Source organism: Acanthisitta chloris, unplaced genomic scaffold (assembly GCF_000695815.1).
Source record: "Acanthisitta chloris isolate BGI_N310 unplaced genomic scaffold, ASM69581v1 scaffold1770, whole genome shotgun sequence".
Taxonomy (NCBI): domain Eukaryota; kingdom Metazoa; phylum Chordata; class Aves; order Passeriformes; family Acanthisittidae; genus Acanthisitta; species Acanthisitta chloris.
The window spans coordinates 82,429-97,191 of NW_008652355.1; the positions used below are offsets into that span (position 1 = coordinate 82,429).

At 45.7% G+C, this 14,763-nt stretch overlaps 1 protein-coding gene across 1 annotated transcript in view; it reads right to left on the reverse strand.

The window, feature by feature from the left end:
* Positions 1-13,753, reverse strand: part of ROR1 (receptor tyrosine kinase-like orphan receptor 1) — a 55,656-nt gene extending 41,903 nt beyond the window's left edge. Inside the window, 3 exon segments of the mRNA XM_009077097.1 lie at positions 1-147; positions 12,198-12,269; positions 13,744-13,753. The exon segment at positions 1-147 is cut by the window's left edge and continues 2 nt beyond it. Coding sequence (XP_009075345.1) covers positions 1-147; positions 12,198-12,269; positions 13,744-13,753 — 229 coding nt within the window.
* Between the last annotated feature and the right edge of the window lie 1,010 nt (positions 13,754-14,763).

A 14,763-nucleotide genomic window follows, 5' to 3' on the forward strand; every position in this document is an offset into this window, starting at 1 on the left:
TCCGTGGCTCCTGCACCACTGGAGCGTCGTTCTTCAGCCAACGGACAGTGGGAGGAGGGTTCCCAGAGACCTTGCAGTGCAGCTCTGCAGTCTGCCCAAGGGTGGTGGTGATGTTATTCATGGGTTCGTCCAGTGTCAAGAAGTAATCTGTGATGGAAAGAGGAAAAAAGGGGAATAAAGACCTCCAGAGCAGCAAATGTTGTTCTGATGGAACATCATGGTCTCTTGAAAGCAAGCAAGTGAACTCAGAATCACAGAATCCCAGAATAATTTGAGCTGGAAGGGACCTTAAAACCCATCTGGTTCCACCCTCTGCCATGGGCAGGGACACCTTCCACTAGCCCAGGTTGCTCCAAGCCCCATCCAACCTGGCCTGGACCACTCCCAGGGATGGGCAGCCCATAAACTTGTGTTGTGCTGCTTATACACCTCCATTCTCAGGTACATCTGCTGTTAACTCCAGCAAGAAGTCAGACCCCAAATGGAGTGCTGCACACAGTTCTGGTGTCCCCAACATCAGAAGGACATGGAACTGTTTGAGCAAGGCCAGAGGAGGCCACAAAGCTGATCAGTGGACTGGAGCATCTCCCCTATGAGCACAGGCTGAGAGAGTTGGGGCTGTTCAGCTTGGAGAAGAGTAGGTTATGCGGAGACCTCACAGCAACCTGCCAGGAGCTGAAGGGGCTTCAGGGAAGCTGCTCAGGGACTCTTCATTAGGAACTGCAGTGAAAGGACAAGGAGCAATGGGGATAAATTGAAAGAGGGAAATTTAGTTTAGATCTTAGGAAGAAGTCTAATGTGACACACTGGCACAGGTTGCCCAGGGAGGCTGTGGCTGCCCCAACCCTGGCAGTGTTCAAAGCCAGGTTGGCTAAAGCCTTGAGCAACCTGCTGTGGTGGGAGGTGTCCCTGCCCAGGGCAGGGGGTTGGGGCTGGATGATCTCTAAAGTCCATTCCAACCCCTTAAGACACTATGAAACTACTATCGAATTGTAAGAACTCTGCCTAAAAGTGAGAAAACCCCTCCAGCATGTATAAAACCAGCTCAGCCAACTACCTCACCTAACTAAGCCACTTTCCTAATTAGTTATTGTAATCAAGGCATTACCAGCTCCTCCCTTCATTATGGTTTGTGTAGAGCACTATCTCTCCCCTTTGTATTCCATCTGTTCAGCACACAAGCTCTTGCCCTGCATCTGCACAGCACTTTGAACCATTCCCTGTCCTCAGCTCAGCCCCAGAAGCTATTTAGGATAACCATTTAGCACAAACTCTGCCGACATATATTTTTTTATACAGCTCAACTAACCTTTCAATGTGCAGGTATGAAACTGCTTCTCCCAGGAAGCAGGGAACAGGACAAGAGCAAACAGCCTCATGCTGTGGCAGGGGAGGTTTAGGTTGGACATTACGGATAGTTTCTTCACAGCAAAAGTTGTCCAGAATTGCAACAGGCTGGAGAGCACAGGGTGCACAAGGACACAACGTTGTGTGTCGTTGTGAGATGCCTCAATACTATTTCAGACAACAATACTGAGGTGCAGATAACTAATTTCACAGGCTTGCAGCCTTGTTCCTCTCAGTGGGGACACTCTTGCCCTGAAATGTCTGTCTGAGGTTCCCTTAGGTGGCACAGATGGTCTGAGAACACACTGCAAATCCTGGAGTCCGTTCTGGGCTCCTCACAAGAAAGACATTGAGGGGCTGGAACATGTCCAGGGAAGAGAATGAACCTGGGGAAAGGTCTAGAGCACAAGGAGTGGCTGAGTGAGCTGTGGGGGCTCAGCCCTGAGAAAAGGAGGCTCAGGGGGATCTTCCGCTCTCTCCAATTCCCTGCCAGGAGGTGCAGCCAGGTGGGGTCAGGCTCTGCTCCCAGGGAACAGGACAAGAGGAAACAGACTCAGGCTTTGCCAAGACTGGATATTAGGGGAAATCTCTTCACAGAAAGGGCTGTCCTGGCACAGCTGCCCAGGGCAGTGATGGAGTCATTACCCCTGGAAGCGTTCAAAAAACATGTGGAGTGGCACTTGAAGACATGATTTAGTGATGCATACAGTGCTGGGCTGATGGTTGCAATTGATGATCTTAAAGGTCTTTTCCAACCTGAACAATTCCATGATTGCACGGAAATACAGATGTTACTAAACTTCCATGGGTCCAATCAGGAAATCTGTGCCTGGGATTGAAAGTGCAGAGATCCCAATCCTTGGTGAAGACAGACAAGGGGAGCTGATGTCTCTTTCCAACAATGTCCAATTGGCCTTGCAGCTCATCGGGATCATTTCTGCGAGCTCCATGGCAAGGCTAGAAATATTTCTGACTTACCAACCTCACTGGGAAGCCCAGTTGAAGTCAGCACACGTATTCCTAGGGTCTCTGCACAATCTGGGTTTAATAAAGCCACACTAATAGCCTGGAACTGGAGAACCACAGTTAATTACCCAATGTGGCATTTCTCCATCACAGCCATTTCTGTAATTCCTGATAATGTTTCAGAGCCTGTTTCAGACATCCACAGGGCAACAGGGACAAAACAGATTTGCCTTGGTCCTGCGATGTTCTTGCTGAAAAACAGCACAGTAAATATCATATTTTAAAGGTTTTGTGGCATTCGGAAGAGGCAAATAGAGGACTAAGGATGTAGGGCAGGTTTCTAAGGGCTGGATAAGGAGCTTAAAGACTCAGGAGCAACTGGAAGTCAGGGGAAAAGTACAATGTAATGCAAGAGCTAAGGTGCCACTTCTCTGTAGGTACAAACAGAGAGTGTTTGGTCTCTGGAACAGCTCCCCAGGGCAGTGGTCACACCCCAGTCCTGACAGAGCTCAAGGAATGTTTGGACAATGCTCTCAAGCACATGGTGGAATTGTTGAGGTGTCCTGTGCAGGGCCAGGGTTTGGATCCATGATCCTTGTGGGTCCCTTCCAACTCTGACCATTCTGTGATAAAAAGCAGAAGTGGCTTTTCAGCTTCAGGAGCTTCTGGCTGCTCTGAGTGTTCTCCACCTTCACCCATGAGCAACAGAAAAACCAACCAAAATGCATCTGCTCAATATAGCTTAGCTTAGCCCTCAAATCCATACATTTGCATCTGAATCATAAATCAGATCAAGCAGCTCACCTGAGGTGAGATTTAAACAGGGCAGGTTTCAAGCAATTGGAAACTTCATGAGATGTTGCTCACAGATAAAGCAGTTCTGGAATTGAAAATGAGCTCCAAAAAAAAACCCAAACCCTGGAAGAAAGAAATCCTTCCCTGTGAGGGTGGTGAGGCACTGGCACAGGTTGCCCAGAGAAGCTGTAGCTGCCTCATCCCTAGGAGGGTTCAAGGCCAAGTTGAATGAAGCTCAGAGCAATTTGGTCTAGTGGAAGGTGTCCCATGGCAGGGGATCGAACTGAATGAGTTTTAATGTCCTTCCAACCCAAACCATGTCACCATGTTTCACCTGAGAGTCTCCCTGCCATCAAGAAACTCCCCAGATGCCCAGAGTTGATTCCCTCTGACCTAAAGAATAATTTCTTTCAGTTCTTATGCACAAAGCAGTTCCTGCACTTCTGAGAACAAACCAGACCCAGTGGCACTGGTCACTGGAAAATCTGAGTTTCATCCTGGCGCTGAGCAGTGTTGGGTGAATCACTTGAGCTGTGATTTTTTGAAGAGCCAAAGGGAAGTAGACACCCAAAGCCAATCAAAGCTCACACGGGATTTGTGCAACTAAGGCCTTTTCAAAACAGCCTTAAACCTTTTGGCTCTGCATCTGCAGCTATAAAGTGAGGATAATAATCCCTCTGACATCATGGGGAGGCTGCTATGTACATCAATGAGATAATGCTCAGAAAGCACTTTGAAGGTGCAAAGTGCTATGCTGGGCTAAGCACTGGGATCACATTTGAAGTTAGATCTCAGGGTTTCGAGCGCATAAGAAAAGCTGCTCCAGATTTGAGAGCAGAACTCTAGAAAAACATTGGGGAAACCTTTTCATTTCCATAAGTATTGGAGTATAGGCTGAAAGAGCCTGAAATAAAACTGAGCCCACCTATAATTTAATAATAGCCAACCTGATTTTCTTTTAATTTGTAAAAACAATTTACTGCTGGGCCTAAACCTTCAATGCCAAGTTTCAGCCCACAGAGATCCTTTTTTTTAATGGTTGAGTTATAAACCCTTGAAAAATGCTGACAGCCCCTTTACTAGAGCAGCACTAGCTGGTGCCCTATAATGAACTTTTAAATGACTTGAGATAATATCTGCAAAGCCAAGCCTGAAATATATTTCTGGGTTTGAGCCCTTGCCAAGGCAAACACAACACATCATAAGTCATCCCCATGATTCTAAGCACATAAATTGGAGACACTGCATATAAAATCCAAATATTAGGTATCCTTCATGGCCCAACTTTTGGCTGGTTTGATGTTACAGAATAGCAACAGCTGTGCAAGGATGAAATGGAGTGGATTGCGTGGCTCCAAAGGAGAAAAGTGTGTGTATTTCCACAGCTCTGACTTGACATTGTTAAATAGGAGCCTGCCCAGGCCTAATAAATCCACAAATATTCTCCTACTTTTAAGTGGGACCCAGGTGGCTTTCAAAATAAAAGCTCGTCCTCTCTGGCCAAGGAATGTTAATCTCCTCTGGGACCACATGGTTGCTCTATCTTAAATTACCACAGACACATCTTTAGAGCAGTAACAGCCTCTTTGCTTGCAGGAGGATTTTGCTGGCCACAGGGAGACCTTTTCCCCCCACCAAGCACCGTGTGTGCTCTGTGTTTCTGGTTTCATTAGGTGTTTAAAGCACGATGGGGATGCAGGATTAGACCCTGAAAGGGTCATTTTATGAGAAGAATTGTTGTTTCATTTAGCCTTTTCTTTATGCCTTTCTGATCTTTGAGAATATTCAAAGAAAAGCTGAAATTAAAGTCTCTGTTCAAGCCTGGAAAAAGCTTTAATCCAGGTGCAACAGAGAGGCTGGTGGACTAAGGTACTTCCATCACAGATGAGGAACAACATACCTCTCTGGAAAGGAACATCTCCAGAACTTTACTCAAGCACAGCTACAGCTGTGGAGAGACTGTTTGCAGCTGTTGGACTGGAGAAGTTAATTCTGGAGTTGAAAATTCAAACCTTTATTGCAGCACATCCAAACACATGGCCTGCTTGGAGTAAGGCAGATGGGACACCAATCCTACAGACCACTCCTTGCATATATAGAGTCACAGACTGGGTTGGGTTGGAAGGGACCTTAAAGCTTATCCAGTCCCATCCCCTGCAATGGTCAGGGACAACTTCCACTAGCCCAGGTTGCTCCAAGTCCCATCCAAAGTGGTTTTGAATCATCTTTGTGACCAAAAAGGTTTAGTAGTAAAATGTCACAGCATGGCAAGAAGAAATACTCAAAAGTGTCTCAGTCAGCGATTGCAAGACAGAAACATTTAGTTACAGATAACACAGAGTTGAAAACCCTTGTTTAAAGGCTAAGAACCTCTTGGGCACAATAAAGAGTCTGACACAGTCACGTTTAATATACTAGTCTGGAAAGCAGAATTTTCATTCATTTAGAGCTTTGGACTATCCACAAGGCAAGAAGAAATACTCAAAAGTGTCTCAGTCAGCGATTGCAAGACAGAAACATTTAGTTACAGATAACACAGAGTTGAAAACCCTTGTTTAAAGGCTAAGAACCTCTTGGGCACAATAAAGAGTCTGACACAGTCACGTTTAATATACTAGTCTGGAAAGCAGAATTTTCATTCATTTAGAGCTTTGGACTATCCACAAGATTCCTGCCTGATGCTACACTTGGATGTGCCCTGTACTCACATGTGGCACCACCACTGAGCTCAGAGCATTGGGAATTTTCTATATGGAATAGTTGTCTTTGGAGAAAGTCAGTAACACGGAGCTCACCCAGCCTGAGGTGAAGAGGGAACCTTAAGGTAAAGGAGCCTGAAGGTAAAGAAGGAACCAGCAGGATTTCTGGTGGAATTATGGCTGTAGAGCACATGGTCCCAGTTGGAAAAAGGATCAACCAGGATTGCTTGATCCGCCCACAACTCACAAAGGAAGACAACTCCCAATCTGTGGATCTGATCACCAGACCCTTGTGATAAAAAGGGGCACAAGGAAAACTCCCAGCTGGAATTTCACTTATTTTAAATGACTAAAAAGTAGAGGAAAGAGGTAAAAAGGGATGAAAGGCACACTCAACCCAGGATTTGGCAACCCATATGAAGAATATCGGTGTTAAAGAAGTGCAGATAATCATGTGGAAATATTCAATGTCAACTGTCTTGGAACCAAAGGAAACCCTCCACCGCCTCTGCTCTCCCAGCTTGATTTCAGATGAGTTCCCTCAGCAATGTGCATGTGCAAGACTCAATTTGGGATGCAGAGTGCAGCTGTGCGCTGGGCTTTCCCGTTCCTGGACACTGTCCAGAGGGTTCAAGATAACTCAGTGAACTCAAACAGGCTCACTGCCCAAGGTGTTGTCTTGTCACAGCACCAAGTGGGACACTCACTGTATTGGGGATTCTGAGATTAATTGCTGCTTCCTGATAATTAGCAGCTTAGAGACTTGTGGAGGGAAACTGGACTCCCAAAAAGCTACGTGGAACCTGAATCCCACCGCTTTTGAATGGGAACTGGACAACTCCCTGCCCTCCGTGCCAACGTGAACTCTCCATAAGCATCTGAGAGATGCATCTGCCTCTCCTTCTGCTTTCTCCTCTCCTCAGCTCTGAGGTTTAAGGACAGATGTCTCAGGGATGTCTTTGACACCACAACCTGCCAAGGGGAAATGAAGCTTGGCTTTCCTCAGGAACCAGTTTGAAAACCCAAGTAGGAAAACTCTACACTATACCAGCAAAAAGTAGTGATTTGGGATAGGTAAATAAATGTTCACATCCAGCTCTAAACGCAACTACTGAAAGCCATCAAGGAATTTTGTTGTCACTTTAGAAGCTGCTTTGCAGTAAAGAGCCATGGACAAAACCCCAAGCATTAAAGGAAAGGTATGTGCCTCATGATTAATGCTGCAGAGTCAAAGAAAAGCTGTTATTTCTGACATTTTGACATAGCATCACTTTAGGATCTGGTTCTTATTAGCCTTTTCTGTGCCTTTTAAAGGTCTTTTTTTTTTTTAACCCCCAAATGTCAGGAAATTTGGAACAGAAATGTACAATAAAACACGTCCCTTGACCCTCTGATCTATCAATCTTTCAAATAAACAAAGATAGGTGGATGAGCCAGGAAAAGGTTATTATATATGGTCAATATTCACTGCACACACTCAGATTAGAGAATAAATCCAACCTAAGTGAAGTATTTTGTGGCAGATTTTTGCTCTGAATGCCTCAAGTTCCTCAGGGTGGTTTCTTTTTCGGGTTGTGTTGTGTGACCTTCAGATTTCACACCCTGTATTATTTATAAATGAGACATTGAAGGAACACAAATTCTCCAAGCCAAACGTGCCCTCCACCAGTGGAAAAGCAAACAAAAGGAGCTAATGTACTGTGGCTAAAAAAATTCTCAAACAAAGTAGCAGTAATTTACTGCCTCACTACTCCCAGGACCCCACAAATGGAATCAGGAGCCTGAGCCCCATCAGGGGAGTTTGATTTACCCAATATCCCCCAGATAATAAAGGCAAATAAAAAGGTAAATTGTGCATGAATGTGAAGGCTGTAATTCTTCCCCTTTCAGCACAAGGATCAAATTCACAGCCAGAGATTTCAAAGGAGAATCTGGAAGGCTCTAAAGAACTGGGGCCAAAGGCAGGAGGTCTCCATCCACCTTGTTCTCTCCATGTTTGCTTTTGTTTATGTTGTTGAAGATGTAGTTTGCCTAAGAAGCAAATTCTCCTTGGGAAATCAGAAGGATTTTCCCTAGCAGAACTCACAGCCTGGTCATTTCCTTGTCTGGAAAGATGTGCCAAGGGGACAGCTTTAGCCTGGATTTGTCAGGAATAATGGCACATCTTCCCCTTGGGAAGAACTCAGACACAAAGGTCCATCAGTGGCTGCACCTGGATGTTCTGCAGCCGTGGCCTCCTCTGGTGCTGTAGCTGTCATCCAGCCCACTCTGCTCTTCCCACACAAGGATCTCCAGGAAGCTAACAACACACAATCTCAACTACTGCACCTCTCCAGCCCCTAGTTTGACTTTCCACAGTTCTTCCCTGCTCTGGATTTCCAGATCCCAGGGGAGGGATGTTTGCTTTAGGTGATCCTTGAGTCGATAAGCTTTTGGCTATTAAGGATAACCTTTGAATATTAAGAATAACCTTTGAATATCAAGGATAAATCCCAGCTTTACCTCAAACTGCTGAGTGATTTGGGGTGCATTTTGTAAAACCCTGACTCTTGCTGTCAAGCTCTCCAGGGAATGTCTGTTTTCCATAGAACACCTGGAGCACAACAAGACTGCAAGGTCTGTGCCACACAGAGGCTGTGAGTACTGCAGACCTCTAAGCACAGGCTTGGGGTTGCAGATGTCTGGAAATGGAAAGGGTCCCCAAGCCCTGAATCATTGCTAAGTTTTAAATTGATGACAGGGAAAGGAAAACAGACAATATCTGCAAAAACACACTAATAGGTATTCTTTGGAAATTGAAGAGCTCCTAGGACGAGGAGCAATGAGGCAACATGCTGCACCCCAGGCACAGTGTCCCTACTTGGGCTCAGCCACAGCCAGGACACATCCTGACGCATGGCCATGCTAGAATGAGCTCCAGAGGAGGCTTAGGTGGAGATTAGGGGCTGGAAAGATCCAATGGTCTGCATCCAAAGGAGTGTGGCAGCAGGTCAAAGGAGGTGATTCTCCCACTCTACTCTTGTGAGATCCACCTAGAGTACTGTGTACAGTTCTGGTGTCCCCAACATCAGAAGGACATGGAACTGTTTGAGCAAGGCCAGAGGAGGCCTTGAAGCTGATGAGAGGATTGGAGCACCTTCCCTACGAGGACAGGCTGAGAGATTTGGGGCTGTTCAGCCTGGAGAAGAGAAGGTTGTGTGGAGACCTCAGAGCAACCTGCCAGGAGCTGAAGGCGCTCCAGGGAAGCTGCAGAGGGACCCTTGGTTAGGAACTGCAGGGACAGGACAAGGAGTAATGGGGATAAATTGAAAGAGGGGAATTTAGACTAGATTTTAGGAAGAAATTTTCCCTGTGAGTGTGGTGAGACACTGGTACAGGTTGCCCAGGGAGGCTGTGGCTGCTCCAACCCTGGCAGTGTTCAAGGCCAGATTGGATCAAGCCTTGAGCAACTTGTTCTGGTGGGAGGTGTCCCTGCCCAGGGCAGGGGGTTGGGGCTGCATCATCTCTTAGGTCCATTCTAACCCCTTAACACACTATGATAATATGATCTCCCACCACAGGGCAAGTACAGGTTCCTCCAGCCCAAGGGAATTTCAACTAGAAACTTACAAGTGAAAGGCTTCACATCTGCCACTGACGCCCTGAAGTAGGTCTTTTCCTACCCCCTTTATTCCCTGAAGTTCACTTATTCCTCCTTATATAATTATTTCTTGGATCATATGTTCATGTCTCTGTTTCCCTGATGGCATTCCCTCTGCACACTACAGTTTGCCAGCCAGAAAAGAGAGAGAAATGCTCATAGCTAAGTTCCCCCTGTTAAAAGTGATTATTTTTTATTTTTCATGCCTAGTTTGTTTGTTTTTTTAAGGTTTTGGTGAGAAACCACCTCCTCCCTCCCATCAATCGCTGCTTTCAACAGCTCTTCACGGGTGGCTGAGTCTCTTTTAAATTCATTTCCTGTTAAAAAGAATAAACAGGCAACTGTTTAATGCTGTCCATTTAGCTTATTTAATAGAAATTGAAACCTGAATGGAGCTCAGTTGTAAGATAATCACTGCACAACTCACCCACCAGGGGAAAGCACCAGATTAAGTCATTATTCCATAAGGCAGAATATTGTTCAGTGACACTAGGAGCTGTTCCTCCTTCCCAGGCTGGAGGAGGAGATATTCCCTTCCAAGAGGCAGCAGGTAGAGTTGGAGCCACTTAGAGCAAGCAGCCATTTAATTGGGGAATTTGGCTGGAAACCACTTTCATGTGGTGAATTTAATAGGCTTTCCAATGAGTTGTGCTGGGTGACCTCATGGCTGAGAGCAGCACAGGCAAGTGGATGTGGATTTCTGGAGGTGCCTGTTTGTAAAAGAAATGGAAACTAAGTGCACACCTCGTTTTCTGCTCTGAGGTTTCAACTCCCCAAGTCAGCATGTGCTCGGGAGTGTTTGGCTTTGCACAGGGCAGAGTTTCAAAGCTCTTCAGGTCCCACATGAAAGTTCTTGAGACAAGACAAGACCTGCGTGCCTGACTCTGCTTGTGGAACCCCAGGAGAATCCACCCCTCTGACTAAGCTTTTCGGGCAGCAAATGCATTTTAATCACATATGTAAATCCCTGGTTAGGTGTGGAAGCTTACAGTAGTCCAAATGCTAATCAGCTTCTGCAAAGGGGCTGGTAATCCCTCAGGAATGCAGGATTCAGCCCAGCCAGTGGTAACTGCCAAATTCCAGGTGGATTAGAAGCTTCTTTTTACCTGTTTCTGACAATACATCTAGCTCAGGAACAGGTGCCTTGGAAGTAAGGTGGGAAATGGTTCAATTACTAAGGTAGAGGACAGGCTCAGTGCTGGTACAGGAGGTCTCAGGTCTGCCCTGACTACCCAAAAGCAAAGTCTTGCCTTCTCTCTGCATCTCCTAATTTGTGACTGTTTGGATTTGTGGCCTTACCTTGCATTTTCTAAGCCACCCAGTTATTGCCTACTTTTTGAAAAGCCAAAGAAAGCTGCTAAACAAGAAACACTGACAGAGAGGAGGTTTAGATCGGATGTTAGGAACGAATTCTTCCCTGTGAGGGTGCCGAGGCACTGGCACAGGCTGCCCAGAGAAGCTGTGGCTGCTTCATCCCTGGGAGTGTTCCAGGCCAGGTTGGATGGGGCTTGGAGCAACCTGGGCTAGTGGAAGGTGTCCCTGCACATGGCAGGGAGTGGAACTGGATGATCTTTAAGGTCCCTCCCAATCCAAACCATTCTATGATCCTGCCTGGAGGAACCACTGCCTTCACTTCTCCACAGCTCTGGGGTGTTCCTTGAGCACGTGCAGCCTTGCCATGAACACTGCAGTGGGATAAGACATCCATTCTGTCAACACTTTCTTCCAGAAATTTACTGTGACTTGGGAATTCTCTGCTTAATGACTACCAGTTTTTCTCTCTTTCCCATCATCAAGCACAAGCCCTTTGACTTCCATCTTCTCCAGTGTATCCTGGATCACTAGAAATCATCATTCTGCTCCTTCCCTGCTGGGAAGGCAGATGTGAAAGAGTCAACCTTGCCTTAAAGTACCCAGAACAATATATTCTCTTCATACTTAAGTATAGAAAAGAGATTTATGCATAAACATAAAACATTAACAAAATACAGACAAAAACAGTTGGAAAAGACATCTGTGGCAGAATTGCACTAGGGGAAATTACTATCTAAACAGGAAATGGTTGGCAAAGTTGAAAGCAAATCAAGAGTGGCTGACATTGCACAGTGAGTGAGTACACTGTTTAATGATTGGACTTGATGATGTTAGAGGTCTCCTCCAACTGTGATGATTCTGTGATTCTACACTGCAATGGCTTCTCAGAACCATCTCAAGGACAGGATTGAGTCAGGAGCTGCAGGTCACAGCCTTGTAAAAATGGCTGGAGGAATCTAAGCCATTTGGCTTCAATAATTGGTGCTGCATAACTTACAAAATGAAAGGGAATGAAAAATACATCCCTTTTTAGACTATATACCCTTCAGAGAGCTCCAAATCACACATAATCACCACCTGCAAATGTATTTCCCCCTCTGCTATTAAAGCCTCAATGTTTCACAATAAAACTGACTGCCTGATGCTTGTTAGTTTTGAGTTCCAGTCCTAAGATCCAGCAGACAAAATGGGAAGCAGTTCATAAACCAACACAACTCCCATCTTGAAGTATTTTCCCCATGTGGAACATTTTACTGCTACAAGAAATGAACATAGAAATCAGAACTACATATAATTAAATGTCGAAGGATCACAAGGCAAATGGGGTTTATCCTAAATGTTCCCTCAGACCTTTGTTTGCTGATTTGGCCAAGTCAAGAAGAATTGAGATTTTGCAACCTGATTTCACATGTTTCTATTGTTTTCTCTTCACTTACCTTTATCTAATTCACCTGAGGTGTTCCATGATGATGTAGGCATGAAATCAGCAACAACTGAGGAATTGGCTCCTGGAAGGACAACAGAGAGAGAGAAAAAAGATGCTGTTAATATATTTAATATACTGATTAATATATTGATTCTCTATCATCAGGAATCAAGTTGCTGTGATAGTAACCAAATGATCTGAAGAGCAGCAGCTATGAAGTGCACTGGATGCTCTGTGCTGGCAGGCTGAGACACATGGGCACAACCAGTGAGGTGGAAAAAGGCACTGGGCCAGAGCTGGAGCTTGTTTTGCAATGCTGTTCCCTGAGAACCTTGTGCTAATTAATCTTTGGGATGCATTTGGCCCACCTTAATCTCTCCATGAGCTTTACAAAGGTAGAATGACTCTGCAGAGTCACAGTTAAGGAAAACCCCAATGCTTTGGGGTTGCTGAACAGTGTTAGCTGTTAATATTTACAAGAGATTTTAATCCTTCAAACCCATGTGCACAAGGAGATTATGCACTGAAGTTAATTAGGGCTACTTGTATGAAAAACCCTCCTATGACTCATGTAAACACAGGCTGGAAAGACTGAGCGGAACACCAGCAGCATTTGCTCATTGCTGTGATGCTTCAAGACTTAATCCTTCACTTATATTTGAACCTACTTTTAACATGCAAACAGTAATTTGGACAGAGGATGGTGTTAAAGGAACTGCCAGCACATCTCCAGCTTCAGCTTTTCATCATGGTAAAACACCTCCCTGTATCCAAACATGGATGAGTTCATCCAACACCCATAAGAGGACTCTGCGAACTGCAGCTGTAGCAGCTGACACATCCCACAGGCTGCAGTAGCCTGGGATTAATAGACATATATAGGAGTGAGTGGCAGTGGAAGGGTGGGGAGAAGGGGTGTGCACACACATTGCATGGTGTGGAAAGTCAGTGCACCGCCTAATTCCCTGTATCCACCCAGCCCCTGGAAACCTTGAAAAGGAGGAGAGTGATGCTGGTATGAACATGGGAGAAGAGAGGGAATTGAAATAAATTGAAACAAAATCAGTGTTCAATGTGTCAGATTGGACACATGCTGAAAAGTCTTGCTAGAAATGAACATCCCGAGCCCAATCCTGCACCCTGACTGGTCCCCAGTGCTGGATGATCTCACTGGGTCCCAGAGGAGCACAGGGAGGTCAGAGTTGGGACACTGAGTGCCAGATGAGACCAGGAATATTTTGAAGTGCATCATTTTACTTTGACACCATCCCTTTAGCTTCTTCCCAGATTCCACACCTTAGAGGTGGCAGTGCAAGGACATGCAAAGATGTTCTGCCTTTATCTGCTCTGTTGGCAACCATTGTACCTTATTAAAGCTCACGAGAATAGTGTAAACACCAAGTCACACAAACCATGAAACTGTTGGGTTCTGACACAGCCATCACACTCTCTATAAATATCTCCCTGCTTAAAAGCCCACCTGGTAGCAGTGCTTATTTAACACTCTGCCAAGCATTTCCAATGTAAACACCCCATGTGAAGGCATTATAACTCACCTACACACATGGCCCCACAGGGCAGGAACCCACTGCTGGGGACAGTTCCAGGCCCATGCAAAGTGAAGTCAGCAGAGACACCCAAGCTGAGATTTAGGCCCACTGGGTGCATCCCTCCTCCTCACAGAATCATTTAGCTTGGAAAAGACCTTTAAGATCATCTCTAAGATGAAGTTTAACAAATGAAGTGCGAGGTCCTACATCTGGGCCATGGCAATCCCAGGCACAGCTACAGGTTGGGTGGGGAAGGAACTGAAACCAGCAGTGAGGAGAAAGACTTGGGAGTGACAATGGATGAGAAACTCACCATGAGCTGCAGTGTGAGCTTAGCCCTGAAAGCCAATGGAATCCTGGGCTGCATCAAAAGGAATGTGGGCAGCAGGTCAAGAGAGGTGATTCTCCCCCTCTACTCTGTTCTCGTGAGACCCACCTGAAATACTACACACAGTTCTGGTGTCCTCAGCATAAGAAGGACATGGAACTGCTGGAGCAAGACCAGAGGAGGCCACGAAGTTGATAAGAGGATTTAAGCATCTCCCCAGGCTGAGGAAGTTGGGGCTGTTCAGCCTGGAGAAGAGAAGGTTGTGTGGAGACCTCAGAGCAACTTCTCAATATCTGAAGGGCCTACAGGGGTGCCTGAGAGGGACTCTTGGTTAGAAGCTGCAATGATAGGACAAGGGGTAATGGATACAAACTGGAGGGGAAGTTTAGGTTAGATATTAGAAAAAAAGTTTTTTCCTCTAAGGGTGGTGAGACACTGGCACAGGTTGCCCAGGGACGTGGTGGCTGCCCTGACCCTGGCCGTGTTCAAGGTCAGGCTGGATGAGGCCTTGAGCAACCTGATCTAGTGAGGAGGTGTCCCTGTCCATGGCAGATGATCTGTAAGGTCCATTCCAACCCTTAAATTCTATGATTCTATGATCATTGAGTCCAATCTTTCATCACCATCTTGTCACCATTCTATACTTTGTTAATTAACAGTTGAGTTTCTTGTCTCACCCAAACAAGGCTTAATCCTGC